Here is a 24,704-nt window from a genome sequence, read left to right on the forward strand (position 1 = left end):
TCTCCTCATGTCCTCCGCACTATCCCGCCTCCTCCTTCCAGCTACATCCCTCCTACAGTTTTGGATCCCTCTGCCTAATTACTCTACATTTCCCCCTCTACCTTTGGAGTTCCAGCAGAGTAGCCATCCTCCCCATATCATTTATTTCCCTCCCTCTTTGCACATTCACCTTCTCTCAGCACCACCTGAGAGCATTTGCTTTGACCACTTGCTTTCACTTCGAAAACACCTGAATCATCTCTTTACCACACTTTTCCACTCCCCTCCTTTTTTTCAGCCTCTTCATCATCTCCAATTTTCTACATCTCAAGTCTGAATTGCTTTAACCTAATTATTCCTATGTGGAAGCCCATATATCATTTCCTATCATGCTCACAATAGTGCCTCACAGCTGTTGCGGAAACCCCCAGCGGACAGGCAAAGCAAGGCAAAGCAAAGCAAGGCGAGGAAGGAGGAAAAGAACAATGCGAAGAGGACGAGGAAAGATTGGCATGGAAGCTTTTTTTTCCTTACCATTTTGACTGATACTTTCAATGATCAGAATAGAAAACCAGAGTACTTTGAAATGGACTTGGGATACTAACATAGAAAGGCACGAAAGACCCAAACCCCTGCTGTAAGACAGACATGCTCATCACATGCTCCAGCGAGCTGGCCAGGTGTCACCATTATGAATGCCGGTCGTTGCTATGGTGGCACGGCAACTTTTCCAAACTAATGGTGGTGTCGCTAAAGGAAGCTTCCACATTTGTCTTGTCAAGAGGATCACTCTATATGCACATTAGGCCACACCTACTCCAGCATATAAAGTAACTCAACTCTATTTAAAGCACAATTGCTGCAATGGAAGAAAAGAAGAGCCTTGATGTCAAATGTGTTCGTGAAACAGTAGGGAGCGCAAAAAGATGGATGGTGAGGAAGAAGAGAGCATCCAAGGCGAAGCGATGCGGTCGAGTAAAGGAGAGATAGACGGATGAGGGCGAGGGAAGGACTAGGTTGACGTGAAGGGAGAGCAAAGGTTGGATGTGAGAGAGATGAAGCTTTGGGAGAAGTAATAATGAAAGACGGAGGTAGAGCGTGGGGGGGAAAGTGCTGGGAACAACGGAGTGACGGATGAGAACATCTTCTCGCCCTTCTACGAGAATTCATGACGGCCACTCAGAAAGTAATACGGAGCAGTCACATATTGTAGCCACAAAAAATGTCATCCACGAGCTGCCAAAGTTCCCAGTGAGGCATAACCTGACAACCAAGGTTGGTTTGTACCTATTCATTAACTATGCTAACTAACACAAGAGCACAGACTTCCATTAAGATTGATTTGTAAATAACCGCAAACAAAAAGTATTTGTTTGTATGAGTTACTGACTGTGCAGTAAGAATTAAAAAAAAATTAATGGATGATGCTTGTTGTTCTAACCACAAGAAAGCAGCAGTTTTGCTCTTGAATGAGGCAGCAGAGGGAAATGATTAAAAAAAATATGACAATATAGTCGTAACAGTACATTAAATACTTGCCACACCAATGAAGATTCCACAGGATGGCAGCAAACAACTATTTCAAGCTCCTTACCTCAATTTGACAGTTTCCTAAGGCGTCAAGATACCACAAGAGGACAGCAAAGCATGAAAAAGCGTGAAACTCCTCAAATTTCTTCAACATAGTTTCATGGAACCAAGATGGATAAGGAAGTACAATGCACATTGATACTTTATTATTTGCATTCTAAGATAACATATCCAGTGACTCAATAAATTCTGTTCTGCATAATATTTTTGGGATTGATAAAACATCATTTTCACCATGCACATGCGCCACCTCATTCAAAAAGTTAAATGAAAATGCCTTCATTTATTTGTTTGCACTTTTAATAAACAAAACAACCAATGGGGACTATTAAAGCAGTACCCATTGCCCTCGCACTTTTGAGCTCGCTGGAAGTAATAAATTGTCTCCCATGTAGAGCACACACTCACACACACACACACACACACACATAATGCTCATTTCCTCAGATGAAAATAGCCTTCCTTGGCGCATATCTTCATTGCCAGCATATCTGTCTTTCTTTCTGGCCACCCTAGTCATCTTCCATCAGGAATTAATTGAGGCTGAAAATGTACCACTCGCTCCAGAATTCCGCTGGTGAAACGTGTGTTTGCCGATGTTTATGGATAGGTCATTAGACACGGAAATTCAGGGTGGAATCTTGCTAATTAGGCACCTTAACAAGACAGATTGCCCACAGCGATGGGAGCTGCTCTCATTCCAAAGTTTGTCCATCATAAGTGGACAGTAATAATCCGGTTTAGTGACCTTACAGTGAGGACACTGCTAGCTATGACAGTCAAATGTGTATTTACGATGCATTTTTCACACCAAGTCAGTATCCTCCAAATTAAAATGTAGCGAGCTGTCCAGGACGTGTAGTGGTAGATAAACAACCTATTTTTAATTATTATTACAAGGTAATGTATGTTGTCTTGAGTATAGCTATAATTGCTCCAATTTTTTTTTTAATTAAATACAGTACTATGCCCATGGGACTGTCCAGGAATTCTTTATTACACCCAACCTGTGCATTGCATTTTTGGTCTGCTGTAGTATTTATATGGCAATGTGGAATAATTTCCCAGGAAAAACATTATAATTCTACCTCTTCCGTCCATAAATATTTAAATGTAGACGATGCTTAATAATGAATTTCAATCTCCCAATCGCCAATATCAGTTTACTACTTGATAATATAAATGATTGATGATGGGAACGAATTCAAGAACGAGGTCAGATAGCCTTACAAACTGGTCTGCAGTCATGAGTCATACACTTTCGGGACACACATGGACATCTAAAACTGTCAGAAATGCTTCGCTTTAGAAAATACTCATATGGAGGACTGTGGATAAATAAGGTAACCACGTTTTATAGTTCAGCAAACGGACAAGCCACAACAGTACAATTACTCGCCCTATAGTATAATGATATCCAATGCAAGAACTGCCTCATATATTATCGTTCATTTTTTATTGGCGCAGTATTGACTTTTTTTTAATGGCTTTTTACATTATTAAGGCAAGTTTGAATTTAGAGTGAAAGTATTTTTAGAGTTAGAGAATCTCGCTGCTCACTGGATGGAGACGCAGCAGGAGAAATGTCCAGTTAAGATGCAGTAATAGTTGTTTTTCGCAAAGAGCAAGATTAATGAATGCCTGCGTATTGTTGTACATTATGTTCTTTATATGTTGTATGTAAAAGTGGAAGTTGCTTTAAGGTTTACAATGACCATAAAATCTACGCAAATTTCTGTCAGTCGGTCTATGCTGTTCAGATTAGATGTTAGAATTACAGACTATTGTCAGATAAAATTGGATTACAATTGAAATTGATTCTATGTAGCTTTGTGTCAGTTTTACGGTAAAAAACAACTAAGCGTGACAACTATATGCAATTACAATGATCTTTTTTTTTTTTTTTTTAAAACAAAATATATTGACAGAAAGCGACAGACACAAATATATTGTACGAACAGTGTACCAACTAATGGCAGGTCTATGCTCCAGCATCACTTTCCCATGCGTTTACCCCATTCCTTGTAAACACAACGGACTCAATATTAAGTGGGATTTGGAGAAAATGGGAGCAGCCGAGCTAATCCATTGGCAGAAAACGAGAGCCCCATGCGTACCCTGCAGCACTACAGTCAATGATGATTGATTATGCCCGCACAGGCTCATGACGCCACTCATTTCTTCCTTCAGTCGTCACTCTGGCTTCACACAATTTTGCTTAATCCAATTGTAGAACACAGAAACTAGAAGTCCACTGAAGCCAGGGTAGAAAAAAAATGAATTGACTTCCAAATCCAAAGTGTTACACCACAGAGTATGGGGAAGCTTGTGGAAAATCCTGATAAGGGCCACTTGTTAATTCTTAAAAAAACAGCCGAAATTTCACAGTTAGTAATGAGCTCTCGCGCTTTTTTCTGCAGGTCACGAGGTCAACATTGAGGGTGCGTCAATGGGACAGTAACACCTCAATCTCAGCCAGTCAGAAGGATCTAAGGGAGATGGATGCCTTCATTGTTTGAGATACTCTGATGAGTTTTGCCGCGTACATCTGAGGGGCGGAAGGAGTGGTCATTATTAAGCGGGGATCCCCACAGAATCTTATTAACAACTTAATTAGAGTTGCCGCATTGAACAAAAGTTCACCATGGGAGAGTTAAACTCGTTCTTCTGTGGCCTTCTGTTCAAAGACAGAGACAAATGAGCTTTCGCGCGCATTCACAGCAAGTTGTATGACGCACAAACGCAAAGTGCTGAAAATGCATCTCGCTTTCTTTTTTTTGGGTCCTCGGTGACTTCATCTCGCTTTGCACATACGCGCTTGCCTCTTTTGTCCACACACACAAACGCCGCAGCCTCGCTGTAGACGTGCAACATGCTGCTCTCTGAAGTCTTTTTGACAGTAATTATCAAGAAAAGTACCCGCAAAAGAGGAAGTGGGACTCAGAGTGATAAAATAAAGATCTCAACAAGCGGTCCAGTGTGGCGCACGCATACACGAGGCACACTCCAGGAGACTTTATTCAAGCCTCCATTGCAACAAAGTGTCAGCTGGATTTGGCTGGAGGGGGGTCTAATATGGACTCCATCTCCCCACTGAATGACATTATTGCTTCACAGCAAGTAGTCTCCGTTACTGCGATTGCAGTAATAACACCAACACAGACACATGGAGGAGCAATTGCATTTTGCATTGCCAAGAAGAGAGAAGCAATAATTTAAGTGGGCTGACATTTACTTACATTTGCATCCTAAAGGCTTCCTTTAACGCTGATTTCACACCGCCAATGTGCATTTTATTGGTATTGACAATAATTTGTAATATTACATCGATTTGTGATGGCCATCACAAGACAGGAGTTTCATCAGTATTTCATCTAGACAATTTTTAGGGACAGGAGGAAGACTCCAATCTTTGCGCTAAGTAAAATAGTCATATGCCTGGAATTGATTTCTGCCCATGTAGAATCAGAATCAGAATCAGAAATCCCTTTATTGTCATTGTACAGTGTGCAACGAGATTAGAGAGCACCCCTCTCCAGTGCAATACAACAATAATTTAATCAAATAACGGACTCCATCTTGACAAATCATAAGATATTCACATCTCTGCGTGTCACACAACTGTAACATGGCTGATGTGATGGTAAGGTTTGCTTTCAAATAATGTTAAATCAAGTGAAGAATGTTAATTATACGATAGCACATAAAATACATTAAAATTTTGGTATAATGCAAATTTGCGGAAACAAACATCCTTGGTAAAAAAAAAAGAAAAGGAGCACCTGTTCCCATTTCAGGTATGGAGATTATTTTATTGATGTCGCAGACACAACAAAATCACACATTCTAAACACAAAATTAGTTTACTTACCTTTAGTCCCACTCAGGTTGACTGACCTTTGTATGGGGAGTGAGCAAGTCACTTCAACTCACTTATAGGATTCACAAATGCAGTTTTTGTCCAGGCACATTTGTACACAGTCTGCCCCTTCCAACTGGACAAGGATGTAAAAATCAATTTAGAAAAGCGCAGACATTTTTCTCTTTTCAATGTGTACATATGGTTACATTGATAAATGTCACGAGCACGTTTAAACTTTACAAACTTATTTTCACCTGGATTAGGTGTGTATTCTCCATCATTGTCCCCACCAATCACTGATCCAACTCCCGTCAGTGCTCACAGGAGAAGCCCGGGTCCAAAGTCCACCTGCTCGCTTTGCGTAGGAAGATGCTGCGTTCATTTTTAGTTCTACAGAAAAACAATCTACAGCAATTACCTTTGTGACTAAACATTTTGTAATGCATACAGATACTCACATACTAACTATAGTGGTCATCTATGAATAAAATGCATATGAGTATTGAACAACTGTAACAAGTTAGCATCAAACGGAATTTGTCAAATATCGGCAAAAATACGTGTCATAGCGATTCTACTTCGTCATGTTAGCAACACAAGTCCACAATAAGACAGTACTTATTTTTTATTTTAGCACAACTTACCGCATAATGGACAGATTTTCCACGTTTGCAGTCCCAAAATAGCGGCGAAGCAAGAGTCGGTTTTAGCAGTCCAAAACTGGATGATGCCTCCGACCGGAAACTGTCTTGCGAATTCTTCTTCTTTCAAATTGGACTAATGTTTCTTTGGCATTTGCGATAAACTGAGCTTTGAGTCTATTCACAAAAGCATCCTTCAAGGAATCTAAAGTACTGGTAATTAAAGAGGCTTGCCCATCAAACAGTTTATAGATTTCAGCATCAACCTTCATCAGTGAGATTTCACAGAGCATCTAGTGATCAGTGCCGTTTCACAGCTCTCAAATATAAATTGGAATGACAGTTTGTGGTAAAAAAAAAACAAAAACAAACACCGTCTCTATTGCCACTAGTTTCATTACACCAAACATACTTTATATTCCAGCAACTACATTCCAGAAACGCTCCAATCATACCGTATTCATAGAAAAAGTCTGCAGTTAAAAGCCTCGCATCCATTTATCACGTTGTTTCCAAGTCTCACCGACCTGCTCGGGCTGCAGGTGAGGTCGAAGGCGGGGTTGCACACAAGTGAACCCCTTTAGATTTGCTCCTGGCAAGGCCATCACAGCCAATTTGTCCCGTCAAGCTCTGCTGCCTCGAACCCATCTTCTAGTTCAAATCCAATGTTAATTTCCTTCCTTCCCACTCAAGGACAACACTTGCTTGACAAACCAATGTGCAGTAGGTCCAGGAACAATTCCCCAGTGTGAGAAAAGAGCGACTGGCCAGGCAACTAATGGCTCCACATGTCTTTGGCCTGGAGTCCTTGTATGATGCTGAAGCTGCAGAATGTTAGGCAGAGAGAAATAAAGTCTTGGTCGGGAATGGTGTGAATACACAGAGGTAAACGCGGGTTGGCAGGGGTCAGGTGGTGTATGCCTTTGAATTGGAAATACTGCAGGGCCGTTCTTTTTTTCTCCTACAACTACATTTGCCATATTTCAATATTATTTGTCATATTTAGCATGTGCCATCTTACATTAATGCGCAAATTCAACCTGTTCACCTTTTCTACTCAACAGATTTCCTAGTTGGCATTCTCTAAAAAAAGTGTTATTTATTTATAATGGGTATTTTGCGAGATTAATTATTATCTCATGTTAACTTTCTGGAAAGTGTACTCCGAAGATAAGTGAACAATCTGAAATGTCAAGTTGCAAAGGTTGCACTGGCATTTTAGTGCTCAAAGTAACATAAATGAAAACATGTTCGAGGCACGCCTAGAGAGGGACACAACATTTGCATGTAATAAAATGGTTACAACATGAACAAATTAGATATCATAAGCCTTCTGAACTCCGTCAACTAAAGGGAACACTGCAGGTAACTCCATTTTATACGATAATGTGTATACAGACGTTTATACAAATCCAGTAAAGGCAAAGGCTGCCTCTGTTTTTGTACAGATAATTGTGATAGATGCTCTTGTTTGTTTAAAACCTGCAGGACTTGTTGGGTAGAAAGGTTCACCAAACGAGGGTAGCCGGCACCAGAAGTCACATGAACTTGTTGAGTGTTTTACAACCAGAAGCCCGTGTGTTACTGTCCATGGTGCTGATCACTAACAATTCTTATAAATACTGAATCTGTGTTAGTTCTCACAGTCTGACCCTAAAGGTAGCTGGAGACCCTTTAAGGCAATCACTACAATCAAAAATAACTGACTCCAACCTTTTCATTGAGCATGTTTCAGTTCCTTCACATTCCAAATGTTCAAAAGGTTTTGATTAGTGCACTTAGAAGGCCACCCCAGAATAATTCTTCTTAGCCACTGTTTTAGCTTTTCTTTTGGGTCAACTTGTTATTGGAGGACCCAAGACTAGCAGCTAAGACCAATCAGTGAATCTAGAATGCCTTATGTCAATGTCCGCTGAAGAGATTCAAGCCACACAATGCAGGATAGAGCAAAGCAGCCCCAGAGCATATGCAAGCCTCCTCTATGTTTCATAGTAGGGACACTGTTCTTTTCTCTGTACTTCATTTTTCTGTCATCATTGATATGATGGGAGTTCCCAAAACGGTCCAGTTTTGTCTCACGCAAACAATAGAAATTTCTCCTAGAAACTATTTGGCTACTCAATACATTTGTTGAAGGGCAATCTCCACTCATGTCAAGTATGAAGTTATTCAGTGGCCATCCATCCGTCCATCCATCTTTTGTTTATTCGAGCTGTCCCGGCTGACTTCAGGTGAAAGACAGACTACACCCTAGACTGATCGGCAGTCAATCACAGGGCACACATAGAGACAGACAACTATTCAATGAGTCAATGAGTGGAACGTGAACCAACGTGTACTGCTCAGGCAAATTAACCACTACACTTTATTTCAGTTACTATTTGGCGTTTGAAAAAGGGTACCAAAAACCTTATGTAAATTTTTGTTATTAAATGATTGTTAATATATATATAATTAGGGATTATATTGTATTTTTTTCATTTTTTTATTAATTGAAATTAAATATATATTAAATATATAATGATATATATAATATAATAAATAAAAATAATTACATTAGATTCAATATATTTAATTGTTGCAAACTACTAATGATTCACCCAGAAATGAAAATAAAAATAAAAAAATGCTTTTCCTCTAATAAATGCATGGTGCCCTCTGCAATTGTATAAATGAACATGCTAGTTAATCATTTGAAGAAATAAGCCAATTACATGTAGTTAAAAAAAACTGCTTGAATTATGAATAACACCAAAATACCAACAAAAATAACACAAGTCATCACTATAGTATAAACCACGTCAGCACGGTCTCCAGCCAGTATCTTATTATAATATCTCAGCCAGGATAATTGAATAACATTCCAAAAGTCACAAGATATAATCTAGAACAGCAAAAATATTCAGGATGCATTTAAATGTAATTAAAAGCAAACTTACGAGTGCCATCAAACCGTGTTGCTATCGTGTCCAGAAAGGTGTTCTGCGGTGCTAGTAATCCCTTCATCACAGGCATTTTCCCTGCTTATTGTCGAAGTCCCCATCAAAGTGAGTGAGGAGAAGTCGTCCTAACGTGTGAAGTGCACCCTTTAAAGGTTGTGGAGCTGCATGCACAAGACGCTTTTCCGCTCCACTCAGCACAACTGCGACGCTTGGCCGGGGAGCTGCGCGTGTATAGCGCGCACCAGTGCGTCTGGAGCCTCAATTGCGTGCGTAAAGGAAAAGCGGAGGTGAAGCCCACAGGTGCAGGGCGGGTAATAGCCAGGGACGACCGTGACAGCCTGTCAGCGTGTGGCATTATTGTCACTGGCTTCAATGATCGTCTGTCCGCAGCGTGCAATGGTGGAAGACATCCATCACTTTCACTTTTCTCAGCCTGCGCACACATCCCAAGTCAGGAGCAAAAACTTAGTGGCATGATACATGTAGTAATCAGCTCAATGGATGCACAGGGCACTTCATTAGGCACAGTCTTTGTGTTTGCACGACTCTGTGAGGTGAACCAAATAAATTGCCCAATGCATATTATGACACAAAAGCACCTTGATAGTCAAAACATAAGAAGTTCAAGCAGCTGTCATTTTTGTTCAACACAATTCCCTGGACTGGCGTTTTATTATTCTGCAATATTTTAAAAACAAGCGAGAGGATAATCAGCTCGTCTCCCTTAAGCAACATGAGCAAAATGTATCTATTAATCGAGAAAAAAGCTGAACAACAGAGTTGACCCCATGAAGGTACTTCCTTTGGAGACAGATGGATGGCTCTTGAATGTATTTGTGTTGATAGTGTGACTGTCAACATCACTCCCTTTTCAAGCAAACACACCTGTTATCAGGTGGACAGCTGATGGGCGCACACGCGAGTTTTGAGCGCCACTCGGTGGTGGAAAGAAACGATCGAAATGACGAGGAGTGAAACAACACTGAGGCGTTGAGGTGTATAACACCGCCCTCTAGTGGACAGAAACGAGTGGTACTTATTTAGGGTGGCAAAAGTCTTCACGCTCCACAGTATTTTTCTTCTCCACAGGTAAATAGTACAGTACTGAGCAAACTCCTTCACTTAATTTAAAAAAATAAAAATAAAATTATCAAAATAATTAGTTCCAAAGGGTGGCTAAACAAAAAAAATTTAATTCGCCAATGATAACTAAAAACATGCACTTTACCTGAGTGATTTTTTTCAGATTAAAAAGAGAATGTTTGAACCTTGACACGTGACAACATATTCACAACACATAATTATTAGAGCCAACAACTGAGGAACTTCCATTAAATAAGAATGGGGAATATCTTGCTTCTCCGAAATTGTTAATGTCAAAGTTAATATTCTCTGGTTCATGTTCCTCCATGTCGCTGCTGCCCTTGTTATTCCACCTGATACAATTTCAAGATGTCAATCAAATTAGAGGACATCAAATGTTTTTTTTTTTTTTTTGTGACTGGACAGAAAGTGAAGTCACTCCAAGGCTGCGATTCATAAATCACAACAAATAAGCCAAGCAAACTACAGACTCCCTATTGCACAAAGACATTCAAGATTCAAGCATGACTCAAGTGCCTCAGGTGAGGCTCCGTGAATCACTTGGAGGAAATGCAGCAAACATGTCATTTAATGCAACTAAAACAGACAGCCGTGATGCTTCACCTGAGTTAGGAATGACTTGGCGACATTAAATGCGCGTGATGGTTGAGTTGTTACTTGAGTCGCAATACAAAACGGAATGGCTCTTTTTTTTTTTCATGTTTTGTCATAAAGATTGGGCTTTAAAGCAATTGAAAAGTTCATGTGGTCTAATGAGACAAGATTCAGACTGTTTGGTACCGCTCAAGTATGCCATTGTGAATCTGTGTTGAAATAGAAGTACAAGGTAGCACAATTGAACTTGTGCTTAGATTAATTCTCACATTTCAATCCTGTAAAAACTTTCACCCCATGAACAGCAATGGGATAGACAAGCACATCATGACTATAGAACCATCACATCTTGAGTGAATTCAATGAAACTCTAACCTAATTTGGAGAGATACGCAACTGTGTGAATTGTTGGGTGTCCCCCGAGATGAGACTTACACTGCTCTGCGTTCGGTGCCATGCACTGGTAACACGCTCAGTGAGCATGTAATGGCCTTAATGATCATTTAGCATGCCAGCCTCATTGACAACATATCAAGCCGATCACAAAATAGCAAGACGTTGGAGAGACGAATGGCTACATATCAACACTTAAAGGGAAAATTACACATATGTTATAGCATGTAACCAAAAACATGCAGTGCATATACCCCTCCCCAAAAAAGAGTGATGTCTCTCTCTATTTTAGTCACAATGAATGACGCGTAACCAGCCGTAACACGTTCTGGCTGGAGAGGTTGCTAAATCACCTTGTTTAATTAGTCAAAAGTAGCAGAGCGTGCGCTCTCTGCTTAAGCATCTCCGATTGGCTGTACCTCAACACACACGCGCAGGCGGAGAAATAAATGGGTTCACCACTTGATGATACCTTCATGGAACTTCAAGTCTCCACTTGAGGATTGCACTTGTAAGAGGTCTGTGAAAAGCATCACGGGGGTCCACCAGGACTTCACTGTTCCTTCGGGTTCCTGTGAGCACAAGTCAAAGTGCTGTTCATGGAAATAAAGACAATCAATTTAAATGGGATGTTTCAAGGTACAGTACATTTGCTATGTTGACATTTTTGAAAGAGTAGTACAGGCCTAGTCGTGAAGCGGAGGTAGTGTAGTGTATTATAGTCAAATGCAGTGCAGTGTAGTACAGGAGAGGACTATTGTAGTTTAAACTAAAACTATGCAGTGGCGGATCTAGGAAGCATAACCTCGCATGACAAATGGGTGGCAAGCGGATCAGTTAATGATGGGAGAGAGGGGGGGGGACTACTGCTAACTACATTTCACAACCTGTAAGTTGTCGTACTTGACAGAACATTTGAACCTATTAAAGATAGCAATCAAGCTTACCTGAAATAGGAGGATACCTGATGCTACTTGTGCATCTGAAGACTTTGAGAAGGTTTGGAAAAGGCCCTCGGAAGATGATCATCATGCACCTGCTCACATTTAAAGAGAAGTTAAATCTTGGCCAGTATAGCATATTTTATTTGGTATTCTGAAATATAATTATAAATTATTTTCTCAGCGCCCTATGCAGTATTTTTAAGTAGCGTACTCTAGTAAAATAGTGAAATACAAGTACGAACATTAATAATAATACGGTAATCTGCAACATCAGCTGCTAGTAAAAGTCGTATGACTGGAAATGTTATGCATAAAAATACGGTTGCTTTATAAACAACATTACCACATCAGCAAAATTAATAACAGTCAACCTTTTGTTTCTCATCCACTTTGTTGCCATGGAGAGCTCCAATACCCTAAAGCCAATAATACGACTCACGGGCGTGCACAGAATGCTGCAGAATTTAATAAATAGATTTATGCGCAATTGTCACATTTAATACATTTATGGAGCGCGCTAGTGAATTCATTATTACACCATATGTTAATGCAGCTGGTGTGTGCGTGCGTGTGCATCTCTCTCTCACTCACTCTCCCTCTACCTCCCTCCCTCCCTCCCTCTCTCACTCTCTCCCTCCCTCCTCGGGTGTGCACTGTGGTCGTTGGAGGAGAACCAGCAAAACAACTGGCCGTGTGCGCACGCCTATAAATAAGATAAGAGGCTGCACACTGCAGGCTGAACGTGCATCGTGTATTGTTCTCTGCACGGGAGTGTAGCGAGCAGATTCTCATCGCGCCCATTCATCATCGCACCACAACGAGGAGCCGAGTGGATGAACGGAGCAATGAGGACGGTGTTTGGAGGTACAGTAAAACTACTTGCACAGTCAGTGTGTCGACGTTTAAATCGCACGAGCGGTGCTTTAATGAGAGGCGCGATTCTGCTGATAGGGGTTCAATCCTGTAGCTGTGTGCGAGTGTACCGACTAAAACAGGTTGGTTTTGACGAAACTTTCAGAAATAACGTTGAGCACTGAGTGCATTTGTGTGTGTGTGTGTGTGTGTGCTATAGATTATTTGGATTCTCGACAGTTGGGTGACAGCAGCTTTGTGTTGGAAAATTACAATTTAATTGGATATGAACCGAACCGATGCAGCTGGTGGAAGGTCATCTCCAAGTATAGTTTCTCGTTTATTTTTAATTCTATTTTCAATTAAAATCTTAGCACATCAGATGCAATAGAAAAACTGTATTAAAAATGTTGCTAAGTTTATATCGCAGTGTGCATGTGTGTGTGTGTGTGTATTTCATGGGCATGAACGGTGTCCATCAATACACAATAGCTGAGGCTCAACCAAAAGTCCTTGTCCACTCGCTGCAAATGATTTTGCGTATGCAGCGTGACTCCACAGATGGACCCCCAGTATAATGGAGCCAAGAAACCAGAGGGCGCCGATCCCAATGCAGACCCGAGACCACCGCCTGCCAAGATGGCCCGTCTGGAGCAACATGGAGTTGGAAGCACAGTGCAAGAGAGGAGCAAGCAAGCGAGTCCTGGGACTAAAACGCCTTATCTGGTCCAGAAAACAAACGCGGGAAGGCATCAGCAAAAGAACTCTCATCAGCCAAGAGGTAAAATGTCCCAAATTCTTGTTTGTCATGAACTAAGAGAGTTTTCGGCAGTGATTTTAAATGCGATACCAGCCACTGAATTTACGGAAGCATAACTTGTTCTCAAAGGGGAACTCAAGGCAAATATTTTCTTCGCAATAAAAGCTTCCATATGCCCCCACTAGACCAAATGATATTCTGATTAATATTGAGTTTGTGAAATAAGAATTAAGCAAATTAATCCATCTGTTTTCATCCAACCATTTTGACGTTGATCCGCCCTCTGCTCTGAACTAAAATAGACAAGAAAGCGCCCTTGAGTTCCTATTGGGAACACTGCGGCTCGGCCTTTTCCTGGGTGTGGTCACATGACTTTTCAAATTTGATAACATAAAATGTAACATAAGTACTGTAATATAATCTTGCTTAGGAACAGGAGTGGCTGGAATTAAGTTTTCGAATTCATTTTGAGTAGAGTCCGACTCCTCCATATTTTCCCAAATAGAGGATTACTTAAAGGCATATCATTTCAGTCGATTATATTCTCTACTGTTCCGTCAGGAAGCTCGCTGCCTGTGTTCTGTGTGGTGGAGCACATGGAAAGTCCCGTGGAGGGAGAGAAGAAAGAAGACCATGCCGAATTTGTTCTGATCAAGAGAGATCTGCTTTTCAACCAGCTCATTGAGATGGCCCTGCTGACTTTGGGATACTCACACAGCTCTGCTGCTCAGGCTAAAGGTGCTTGTCGCCGACTTGCAAGCAAAAGCAGAGCAATGAACAACTAGGTCTGGTTGTTTCAAAGTAAAAAGGAGAGACGTTGGCTTCATGAATTGCTTATAGACTCGAGGTGCAGACAAGATAGACGACATAAAAATAAGAAGGTACCAAGATACACCCACACTCATCCACTATCACAGAGTCGTGCATTTTTGGTGTTTTAGGTTTGATCCAGGTGGGCAGGTGGAACCCGCTGCCTCTTTCGAGTGTGACAGATGCTCCGGATGCCACAGTGGCTGAGATGCTGCAAGATGTCCACCATGTGATCACCCTTAAAATACAGTTGCAAAGGTTTGTCAAAATCCTTCGTTCTTGTTTACTTTGTTTAATCTGGAATTAGAATTGACCAATCACGTTCAGCCATGTGTTAAATGCGAGCAAGCACACACCTACCACCATTCAAAGTAAACCCAAATACATTTCAGATAATCTAATAGTCTTTTCAATGACATTATTTTTGCTTTGTAGCATAAATCTGAAGATTTTATACTAACAATGAAAACTCGAACTATTCATTATTTCTTCCACTTTGTCTAAGCGCTAAATGTTATTTGTCTAGCTGCCCCAAACTGGAGGACTTGCCAGCGGAGCAGTGGACACACTCTACAGTTCGGAACTCGCTGAAGGAACTTCTCAAGGATATGAACCAGAGTTCATTAGCCAAGGAGTGTCCTCTGTCTCAGGTATAACACACGCACAAACGAACAAACGTGTGTGTGAGCGTTTGCACCTTTTGCTGACAAGTAAGACAGACTGTGTGGGCCAATAGTTAGACAGGAAGTTCAGATGCCGTGCCAGATAAGGTGTGAGTGAGTGTACGTGACTGAAATAGATCGAGATGACTATCTAAGACTTCGCTCAACCATCACAGTGTCTATGCCAATGCTATCTGCTTTTTTTTTTTTTTTTTTTAATATTACATATATAACATTCCCCAAACGCAACTACGAATAGCAGTAATTATCAACTTAATCTGTTATTCCCTTAAAGCTTAGGACAACTAAGATAAGAGAAATTGCTCACTATCTCCAATCTTCCCCATATTCTTTCCATCTCAGCTGGAGTTGAGATCTGAGATGAGCAAAGTCCTCCCTCCCCCATATTTTCTCCCACTCGCTCATGATCTCTCCCTTTCTCTTTCTGACTCTCTCTCACACACACACTCTCTCTCTCTCTCTCTCTCGTTCACTTCCTTTCCCCCTGCCTGTTTGCAAGACACAGATTAAAATAAATATGAGAAGATGAAAGGTGTAATCAGATGTAAAGATTGCACGGGATGGTCTTGAGGGAAAATGTGTGTGTGTGTGTGAGAGAGAGAAGGGGGGGGAGAGAGAGAGAGAGAGAGAGAGAGATAGAGAGAAAGAGAGAGAGATGCACACGTGACCCCTGATTACACACATGCAGTATGTATGTATGCACACATAAGCACCCATGCACTGCTCACACCCTCATCCATCTTCATTATTCTATTTACCTTTAGGCACTTTTTTTAATAACACAGACACGAGTTCATTAATATCAGATACGAGAACATCTGAGACACGTTGACACGAAGCCACGCTGAGCGCCCATTGTGCTTTCACTGTTTCAGAGCATGATCTCATCGATCGTCAATTGCACCTACTATGCCAACGTCTCAACGGCCAAATGTCAGGAGTTTGGACGATGGTATAAACACTTCAAGACAACCAAATGCAACAGTAAGTCACTCTGTTGTAAATTCAGCAAAGATGTAGAACATGGAAATGCAATTTTGGGAAACACGCCACAAAATTAATTGCTCAATCGATCAATCCATGAAGTCATAGTTGGGTCAGTTTTGTGTGAAACAATTTGAGAGTTCATTTTCAGAGGCGCATACGGTTCAAATATTAACATCAAAAGCACATATTCCCATACTTAAACTTGCTGACTTCCAGTCAATCTTAGACCAAACATGAAGCAAAAAAGCACATAGTGTGTATTTAAAACAACCATGCAGCAACACATGTAGACAGACAACATCACAATACTCCCAAGCATATATTATCTATCCTCTGCGACAAACGACATTTTACTTCAGTTACTGAGTCAATTCGAGTAATTGTGAAACTCTTCTTAGCTTGTGTCCGCATGTCAGCATTATATTGCTCATAAAAGCCAAGCAGTCACGCATAGGCTACCAGAGCAAGCATGGTCAGTGAACGAGTTAAAGTAATATCGCAAAGCACCAACGTACAGTAACGTCTTTACGGCACTTGTCTTCAGCAGAGCTCGACAGTTTGCCAGAGCAGTCGTCACATATTTCCAACACGCAGCAGCCCATCAACGGCAGTGCACCTGACCAGAGTACAAGCCTTCTTTACCTCCATGGAGGCGTGGCCAACATGGTGGCTGGAGCCTCCCCTCACAGTATTCGCAACTCTGGGTTGCTTACCCAGACTCTCAGCAGATCTCAGCAGCAAGTCATGACTCAAATTCTAAACCAGCAATATGCGGTACGCCTCATGCTAGCAGGACAGGGGCTCTCACCAGCCTCTCAACAGTATCTCAACCACACGTCTGCGGCGAGGGCTCCTGCCAAGGTCTTCCCCAAAGCACCCGATCCTCAAGGCCCTCAGCAGGCCCAATGTGGCCCAGATGGAGCTCCTACAGGCGCGCTGCAGCACCAGACGTCAGCTGGCTCATGTCTCGGGTTGGTTGACGTGCCGAATGAAATCTACCACTGTGTACGTGAGGAAATGAAGAGAGCGGGAATTTCTCAAGCCATTTTTGCTCGAGTGGCTTTCAACAGGACGCAGGTATGCAAGGCACCAGAAAATGAGTTCATTGCCTGTTTACTTGGACTTTTACCTATTCAGCACCATTTGAATGTTTGCACCTTATGACCTGTTTACGTCCAGTGGTAGAAGAGCAACTTTTGTGTTTCCATTGTAAACAGTCGCAACATCTTATGGGTTAGGTGAGACAAAGATTAACCTTAACACAGTATTGAAACTAACAAACATGCAGTACAAGCACATCTGTGAAACTCAGAGAAATTAGGATCATGCCATGTGCTTGCATGATGTCATCATCAACGATCTTACTTGATGGTGATCCCCAGAAACATTTTGTCCGTCAATTAAAAGAAAGAGAAGAGAGGGGCCAAGTCAATCTAGAGACTTAAATCCAATAGAGCATGCATTTTAGAGTTTGAGTACATTTCAGCGATTATTTACTTGTTACTTTTGCGCACCTAAAACGTGGTGTTTTGTTCGAAATAATAAAAGTAATTTGTATATCACGAGCAGAGATAAAAACCTAGAAATGGAAGCGGAACTGTTGATTATTTCTTTGAAAGAGTGTCCAATGCCAATACTCTTGGTTACTCGTCTAACATAGTTTGCTTTTTTGCTGTCATGGTCCCGATCTTAGCCTGCGGCAGAAATGCATGCACGGTCAAGGTTAGCCAGAGTTGAACTGAACTGATACACCAGTAGACGGTTGCCATTTTGGTGTGGCCTTTGCCGCAATGCCCCCTCCCCCCATTTGCATGTGCAAGCGTGGTTGTGCCAGCTCTCTGCAGCAAAAATCTGGTGCCAACACTGAAGCAGCTGCTGGCTACCTAATCACAACCCCTTGGAGAAATCCTTTCTCCTTTTCCACCTCTGCTTTCTTTTCACTATCCCTCCATTTTGCCATCCTTCACTCTTGCAGGTGTTTCTATTCATTTGACCTTTTATTGTCAATCTATCTTTTCCTTTTTTTTTTCCTCCCCTCTCTACTCTTCCTCATTTTCATATCCAATTCTCATATTGGTTCTAATATTAAAATGCCACATTAGCTGAGGCCACTTTACATTCAGCAGCACTCCCAGAGAAATGGGGCTCAAAGGAGGCTTGTTAATATTATTATCATCATTATCATTTTCATCACAATAAGCAGAGCAAGCTATTATCCATGCCCATGTTTCCCGATTGCCAGCTCCTGGGTTCCCAAGTGTCATCCCTACAAGTTGGCATTATTCCAAGATGCCATCCAGAAGTGGAGGGATCATTTGTCATCTGAAGGCTCCGCTCAGTTAGGAAGGCAGCAGGGTTTGTGGTTGATTCTGAGGAAGCCTGTTTTCTCCCAAGCTCTCCAACTCTTAGCATGAAATTGAATTTATTTTTCAGGAATTAAATCCCTCGAATCAGCACATCAAGTTTGATGGCTTATGCGAATCGACCCGCAATACAACCGAGCAAATGCGAGCATGCAACTGGCTCACAACCATGTGCGGCTTTCAAATACTAAACTACAGAGGCATGTCTGGTCGAATTTGATTCAAAGATGAATATGCAGAGCTTTTGAATAACTGATTTACGGGCCAATCTTTAAATGTGGCATTTTTACAGAGATAATACATCTGTTGTATGTTGGGATGTTCAAGGAGCCAAGGCAGCCTGCCAACTGTTGCTAAATATAATTATTTGATTTTCTGCATGTTAGATTATTGATTGCAAGACAGGAAAAAAGAAATTATATTTTTCTCGTGGAATATTCGAAAGGTAGCAACTTACCTAAATATTTATATTTTTTATTACCTTTTGGGGGCATTTAATGGATTTCTGGACACACAATAAGCACCCTTCAACCTTTCTGGGATAATTAAATGGCCTAATTATATTAAATTAATGAGACCATATATTATTTATGCATTAACTATCCTTGGGTGAATGGAAAGGATAATACCTCTCTTTAATAAATTATTAGTTGCAGGGTTGATCAGTGCATTTACGGTTTGTTCTTGGCATAAAGTTTTTGAAAATTTTATTTAAATTCCAAGATTTTAAGGGGATCGGTTAGCAGCTAATATCTGACATACAGTACGATAAAAACGGATGTGCCTGAACGAATGTGACATGTTTGCTGCCTAGGGCCTACTCTCAGAGATTCTCCGAAAGGAGGAGGACCCTAAAAACGCTTCACAGTCTCTCTTGGTCAACCTGCGGGCCATGCACGGCTTCCTGCAGTTGCCCGAGGCAGAACGGGAACGCTTCTACCAGGAGGAGAAAGAGCGAAGCCTGACTGGATTCACACCGAGCTGCAACAACACCCCCCCAAGATGCACTCAGGTCTCACAGTCTCACAAAGCCGCAGTGAAAATAGACGCACAGTAATTATGCCAATGCTTTGCACAAATATTGCTGTACTCCGGTCTTATTATTTTTATTTATGTGTGCCACTGCAATGCGCATACATTACTATTTTGCAGGCTCGGTTTTATTTATTATTTTTTTAATGTTATACTGTATAGCCTATGCGAGGGTAATACAGCTTGTGCCACTGCACTAAACCAATTAAAGCCGGCAATAGATGCAGTTACGAGCGTTTGTGGTAACCATAATAATACCCAAAAGAACAAAGTTTTTTTGTTTTGCGACTACAAACGAAAAGGCGACAGTTCCTTGTACTTTAATTGATGTTCGCCAAAGCTCCGATTTTTGTCTGCACAAACGTCTCGCATGAATAGAATCTAATGACAAATACTCAAACTTTCAGTTTGGTGGTGTCCTCTGAAGACAAGACCTTGACCCAGATGATCAGCAGATTAAAATATTCACTTAGCCCGATTCACTTGAGGTTGCCCACTCCCTTGGCTCTATTACCATGGCAACAGGCAATTACACAATGTAACAAGTGCTTTTTAAATCAGTGAACAATCACATACAAATTGCCTTAGAGTAAAATTTACTTGAACTATTTTCTGCGACAAAAAAAATTTACTCAGAGTATGGAGGAATGAAAGTTCTAAAATTAATTAAATAAATAAATAAACCACAAAATGTTTAATTAAAATTGTCATTAATTAATTAAAAAGTTTCATTTATGAATTAAATATGGAAATAGATAAATGAGTCATTATTTAAATTACCAATGATTATATGTTTTTAAAAAAATTATATTTTATTTATTTATTTATTTATGTAGTTAATTATTTATGTATTTGACTAATTATTACATGGTCCCGCATTGCAGTGTCTCATGAATTAATTTTATCTGTCAAACTCACTCATTAAAATATGGGCAGTTCCTAACACCTGATTGGTTGAGCTGCTCATCATGTCAAGGCAAATCAATTCCAGAATAATGGATTGATGCCAACCGAGAGTCGAGTGAAAATACTCCGAGCAAGCCTCGACCACTTAATCGAGTGAGCTCATGAAAGTCCTCCATCGACGTAGCCGCTATGTTTGCAACCAGTTCCGTGCACTAACTTTGATGGGCGAGTTTGACAGATAAAATTCATGAAACGCTGCAACCCGTGGCCATGAAATAATTAAATACATAATTAATTCAATACATAAATAATTAATTAAAAACATAAACAATTATATAGATTTATATAATTTTACATTTAATTAATAAATGAAACATTTAATTAATTAATGACAATTTTAATCAAATATTTCATGGTGCATTTATTGATTTAATTTTGGCACTTTCAGTCCACCATAAAAGAGGGTGCTAAAACTAATCCATAACATAAAGCATCATATTTACAATGCAACTTAAAAATCAATACTTAACTCGGTGGAGTTAGTTCAAGCAAAAAGCCTGATGGTCAAAACTCACATCACTCCCAAGAAAGGCACTTCTGTCAAGCATTGTGACATATACGCCTGCAAAATCTGAACCTGAACACTGCATGCACGGAAGCCAACCAAGTGGACCACTACACTATCAGTTGTACACAATTAGAATACAGCTGCGCAACTTAGTTGACAGCTTGGTAAAAATACAGCTTTTAATCCCTTCAAAAACGGTCATGAATTAATCAAAATAAAACAATAACACGCTATTTAAGGCCCATGATGAGAAGTGACATTTTTATGAGACACAAAATTAAAAAAAAAATAATAATAAATGGAACCTGCGTTACCAAGGCTGTTGCAAACAACTTAATTTCCAAAGTAAGGATTTTAATTTAACAACAGAGAAGCAAATAACTAGGGTACATATAATTATATTTTTTTTATATGCCCATCCATGCATGAGGCTAACAGTGACATGTCCAAAAGTGGATCCCATCACTTTCCGTGATGCACTTTTTAATTACTTCTATTATACGGATTGGCCTGCTCCCAGTTTACAACAGCTAATTCCATTTCCGTGCGGCACATTTAAATCCATTTTTTTCCCTCTCCTCCTAGGCCAGATTGTCACCAGTTACAACAGACAGAAGCGCAAGGACAGACAGCTGCGTTCTCAACGTCAGCGCCTCGATTTACGAAGAGATTCAGCATGAAATGAGGCGAGCTAAAGTGTCTCAGGCTTTGTTCGCAAAAGTGGCTGCATCCAAGAGTCAGGTATGCTATCAATATACGGGTGAGGGATTCACTGGTTCAAAGACCAGTATGGCACCGAATTTACCAAAGAAGCAAACAACAAAGCAGCTGCGGCACTCAATAGAAGACTATCATCAGTGCATCTGACTGCTATTGTGTCGAAAGTAATCACATTAAAAGTCGCACAAGCGCACAAACACCCAGCCTGCTTGTTTATGTCCATCTATACGGTATTGAGTTGGAGCACATGCATGCACATTCGTTCATGCATGCTGCAAACAAATGCACTGAAACACGTACACACGAACGCGGTATAAATGTTTATTGTTCTCATATTTTATGGCAGCCCCATAAGCTTGTTATTGCTTTTGTTTGGAGGATAATTTCCCACCGTGGAATGAGGGGAATGTTCTTTCCTTCCTTTTGCTCATTCTCTCCTTCAGCTTATTGTCTACTATCATCAAGATGCATAGAGGTTATTCAGCAGTCATCATAGCAAAAGCAGGTGGTCCGACACCCCTTAGGTTCTTTTTCGTTTTTATGGCTTTTATTCGAATAATACTTCTATTTACCCCTTTCTCTCTCTCGCCCTCCTTCTTTCTATCTCCGTATTAACCGGCTGTTTGGCAGGCAGATGCATGCTAGATCTTTTCTGTTCTATCTTCCCTGAGCATCTGGATAGCATTGTGTGCTGGTGTTGGGCAGCGGCCATCTTTTCGTGTGTTGCAAATGCAGTGGTGAATTGCTTTCATCCCGTGCATGATTGGGAAAGTCATTTTATGGACTTGCTTAACGGGAAACTGATTTACACTTGAGCGCGATGGAAGCAGAGCATATAATGTATGAGAACGGGCAAAAGAGAGAAGACTGCAAAGTATATTGGGTAGATTTCCAATGCGTTACAGAGCTGCAGATTATAGGTGGGTCTGTCCCGCAGGGCTGGCTGTGCGAGCTACTTCGTTGGAAGGAAGATCCAAGCCCGGAGAACCGAACCCTCTGGGATAACTTGAGCATGATCCGCCGTTTCCTGAGCCTGCCCCAGACTGAAAGAGATGCAATTTACGAGCAGGAGAGCATAAACCCGGCGCAGAACTGCACTGAGAGACGTACACTAATCGGCAATGAAAATTTACTGGTAAGGTCGAAAAAATATACTGGCCGTATTTTGTAATTGGAATTAATCACAGCAGCAAAAATGCGGCTTTAGCTATGAATCATTAGTGCGGTTAAACGAGAAAACATAAATACAACATTTTACATCTGTCCTTGCTTTCAAAATATGATACTTTATTCTACTAATTGTTTCTTCCTCCCCTAGTATCAACGCAACACTTTGCTGTCTCAGCAACCTCAACAACCCTTGCATCCAGAAGCAGGACCTCATTTGTCTCCACGGCAACCCTGCACTGCATCACCCGCTGAGCTTGAGACCGGGAGCAACTGGGGGCTTTTGAGAATCAGTGTGCAAGGCCAGAGCAATAGCAATGGCGAGGACTTGGTTGAGGGAGGAGGACAAGGAGACAATGGCGGTTTTGACGTGGACTGGAATTATCCTTTGATGGTGAAAAATGACGAAAGTAATGATCAGTTAAGTGAAGGCGATGAAGGTGGAGAAAGCATAAAGGAAGCAACGATCAAGGAAAAGCTTCAAGTGGAATGGCCCAATTTGAAGGATGAAGATGGTGATGCGTTTGGGATTTGTGCCGAAGCACATAATGAAGCTGAGGTCCAACAAGTGGGATTAAGAGTGTCCCATGAGGCCTTGGGCATTTTGCAGAGCTTCATCCAAGATGTGGGACTCAATCCAGACGAGGAGGCGGTCCACACCCTGTCAGCTCAACTGGACTTGCCCAAACACATCATTCGTGGCTTCTTCAACAGCCAAGACCTCATATCCGGTCGACAGCATGAGCAGCACCAGTGCTGCAGTCAGATCCTAAAACACAGACAAGACAGCCTGCACGGCTGTGCAGACAGGACCATGACAGTCGAAAGAACTGAGCGACACGAGGGGCAAGAGGAGATAAAGACTGAAACAAGAGAAATTAATGAAGAGAACAGACTAACGGGGAGAAATGACACAACGGACATGATTACTTTGAATGGGTTGGACATTAGCACTCAAACCATTCCCACAATGAAGGAAGAAGATGAAACGTGCGGTATGTCGAAATAAAAAAAATAATATTCAGCCATAAGATGCTTCTCGTCACTCATGCATCACTTTTGTTTGGAGTCTGTGTGCGTCCTGAAAGATCAATTTTAGTTGTTTACAACACACGCTGTTTCTCCTTTTCCTCTTGTGGGGTATTACACTCAAAAACTGTTTATGTAATTTCAGACATTTCGAATATAAAAAACCATTGACGTATGTGACGTTATTATGACCCACAGTGTAGCTACTTTTGCCATGAATGGGGCCTATGAGGAGAGGCTCAGATAGCATATCACGAAAAAATATTTATTGTAGCTGGCATTTCGCTTTGCAAAACTGCTCAGACCAGAATTGTGTGTCCGACTGTTATTATGTATTGCATATTCCTACTGCATTTGTTAAAATTATATGTAAAATGTGCTGTCGTTTCCCTTTTTTTGTAAAGTTTCCCCTGCTTCGAGTGAAAGTTCATTTTTTAACATATAGTAATATATAACAGCAACACTGACCGATGGATCTGTGAGGTTTTTGCATTTAGAGCTGATCGTTAGCCATGACTCTTCCTCGCCCTTAATAAACAATTTGAATGAATCAATAACAATATGCCAACAGATCAAAACAAGAATTATGTTTTGTTAATAATTACAGAATCGATCTGACATAAGTTTTCATGAGCACCGGTTCATACAGTCGATAGTCACTAAATATTTAGTTAGGAGGTTTTAGATTTTCATGATATTCATTAGGCCACCTCGTGCTCTAGAGAGTTGCTACTGACTAGCACTGGAGCAAGTTTATTTTTATCTCTCCATCTCTCTG

General features: G+C 40.9%; 2 protein-coding genes across 10 annotated transcripts in view; one reads left to right on the forward strand and one right to left on the reverse strand.

The window, feature by feature from the left end:
• The window catches only part of kcnh8 (potassium voltage-gated channel, subfamily H (eag-related), member 8), a 51,400-nt gene that overhangs the window by 20,528 nt on the left and 6,168 nt on the right, over positions 1-24,704 (reverse strand). For 5 of the 7 annotated variants that reach the window (XM_088318479.1, XM_088318480.1, XM_088318481.1 and 2 more), the window contains 3 exons: positions 12,053-12,141; positions 11,578-11,677; positions 9,012-9,447 (listed from right to left, as the gene is read on the reverse strand). In XM_088318479.1, the coding sequence (XP_088174605.1) occupies positions 9,012-9,087 (76 nt within the window). In that variant the 5' untranslated portion in view covers positions 9,088-9,447; positions 11,578-11,677; positions 12,053-12,141. Of the gene's footprint in view, positions 1-5,440; positions 5,551-9,011; positions 9,448-11,577; positions 11,678-12,052; positions 12,142-24,704 lie in introns of those variants that run through there. The other 2 variants (XM_088318484.1, XM_088318485.1) reach the window with 2 other exon arrangements.
• On the forward strand, positions 12,707-24,305 carry satb1a (SATB homeobox 1a). Of its 3 annotated transcripts, none has more exons than XM_088319506.1 (11): positions 12,707-12,913; positions 13,450-13,682; positions 14,223-14,399; positions 14,603-14,729; positions 14,998-15,121; positions 16,030-16,138; positions 16,686-17,218; positions 19,319-19,516; positions 21,596-21,751; positions 22,668-22,865; positions 23,049-24,305. In XM_088319506.1, the coding sequence occupies exons 2-11, from the start codon at positions 13,463-13,465 to the stop codon at positions 23,904-23,906; spliced, it is 2,700 nt and encodes an 899-aa protein (XP_088175632.1). In that variant the 5' UTR covers positions 12,707-12,913; positions 13,450-13,462; the 3' UTR covers positions 23,907-24,305. The 3 variants fall into 3 exon arrangements, with proteins under 3 accessions (XP_088175632.1, XP_088175633.1, XP_088175634.1); XM_088319507.1 differs by having other exon boundaries at positions 16,689-17,218; XM_088319508.1 differs by lacking the exons at positions 12,707-12,913; positions 13,450-13,682; positions 14,223-14,399 and adding an exon at positions 14,403-14,508.

The sequence above is a fragment of the Idiotropiscis lumnitzeri genome, chromosome 16 (genome assembly GCF_059441095.1).
Source record: "Idiotropiscis lumnitzeri isolate Australia: NSW breed Sydney's pygmy pipehorse chromosome 16, RoL_Ilum_1.0, whole genome shotgun sequence".
Lineage (NCBI taxonomy): Eukaryota > Metazoa > Chordata > Actinopteri > Syngnathiformes > Syngnathidae > Idiotropiscis > Idiotropiscis lumnitzeri.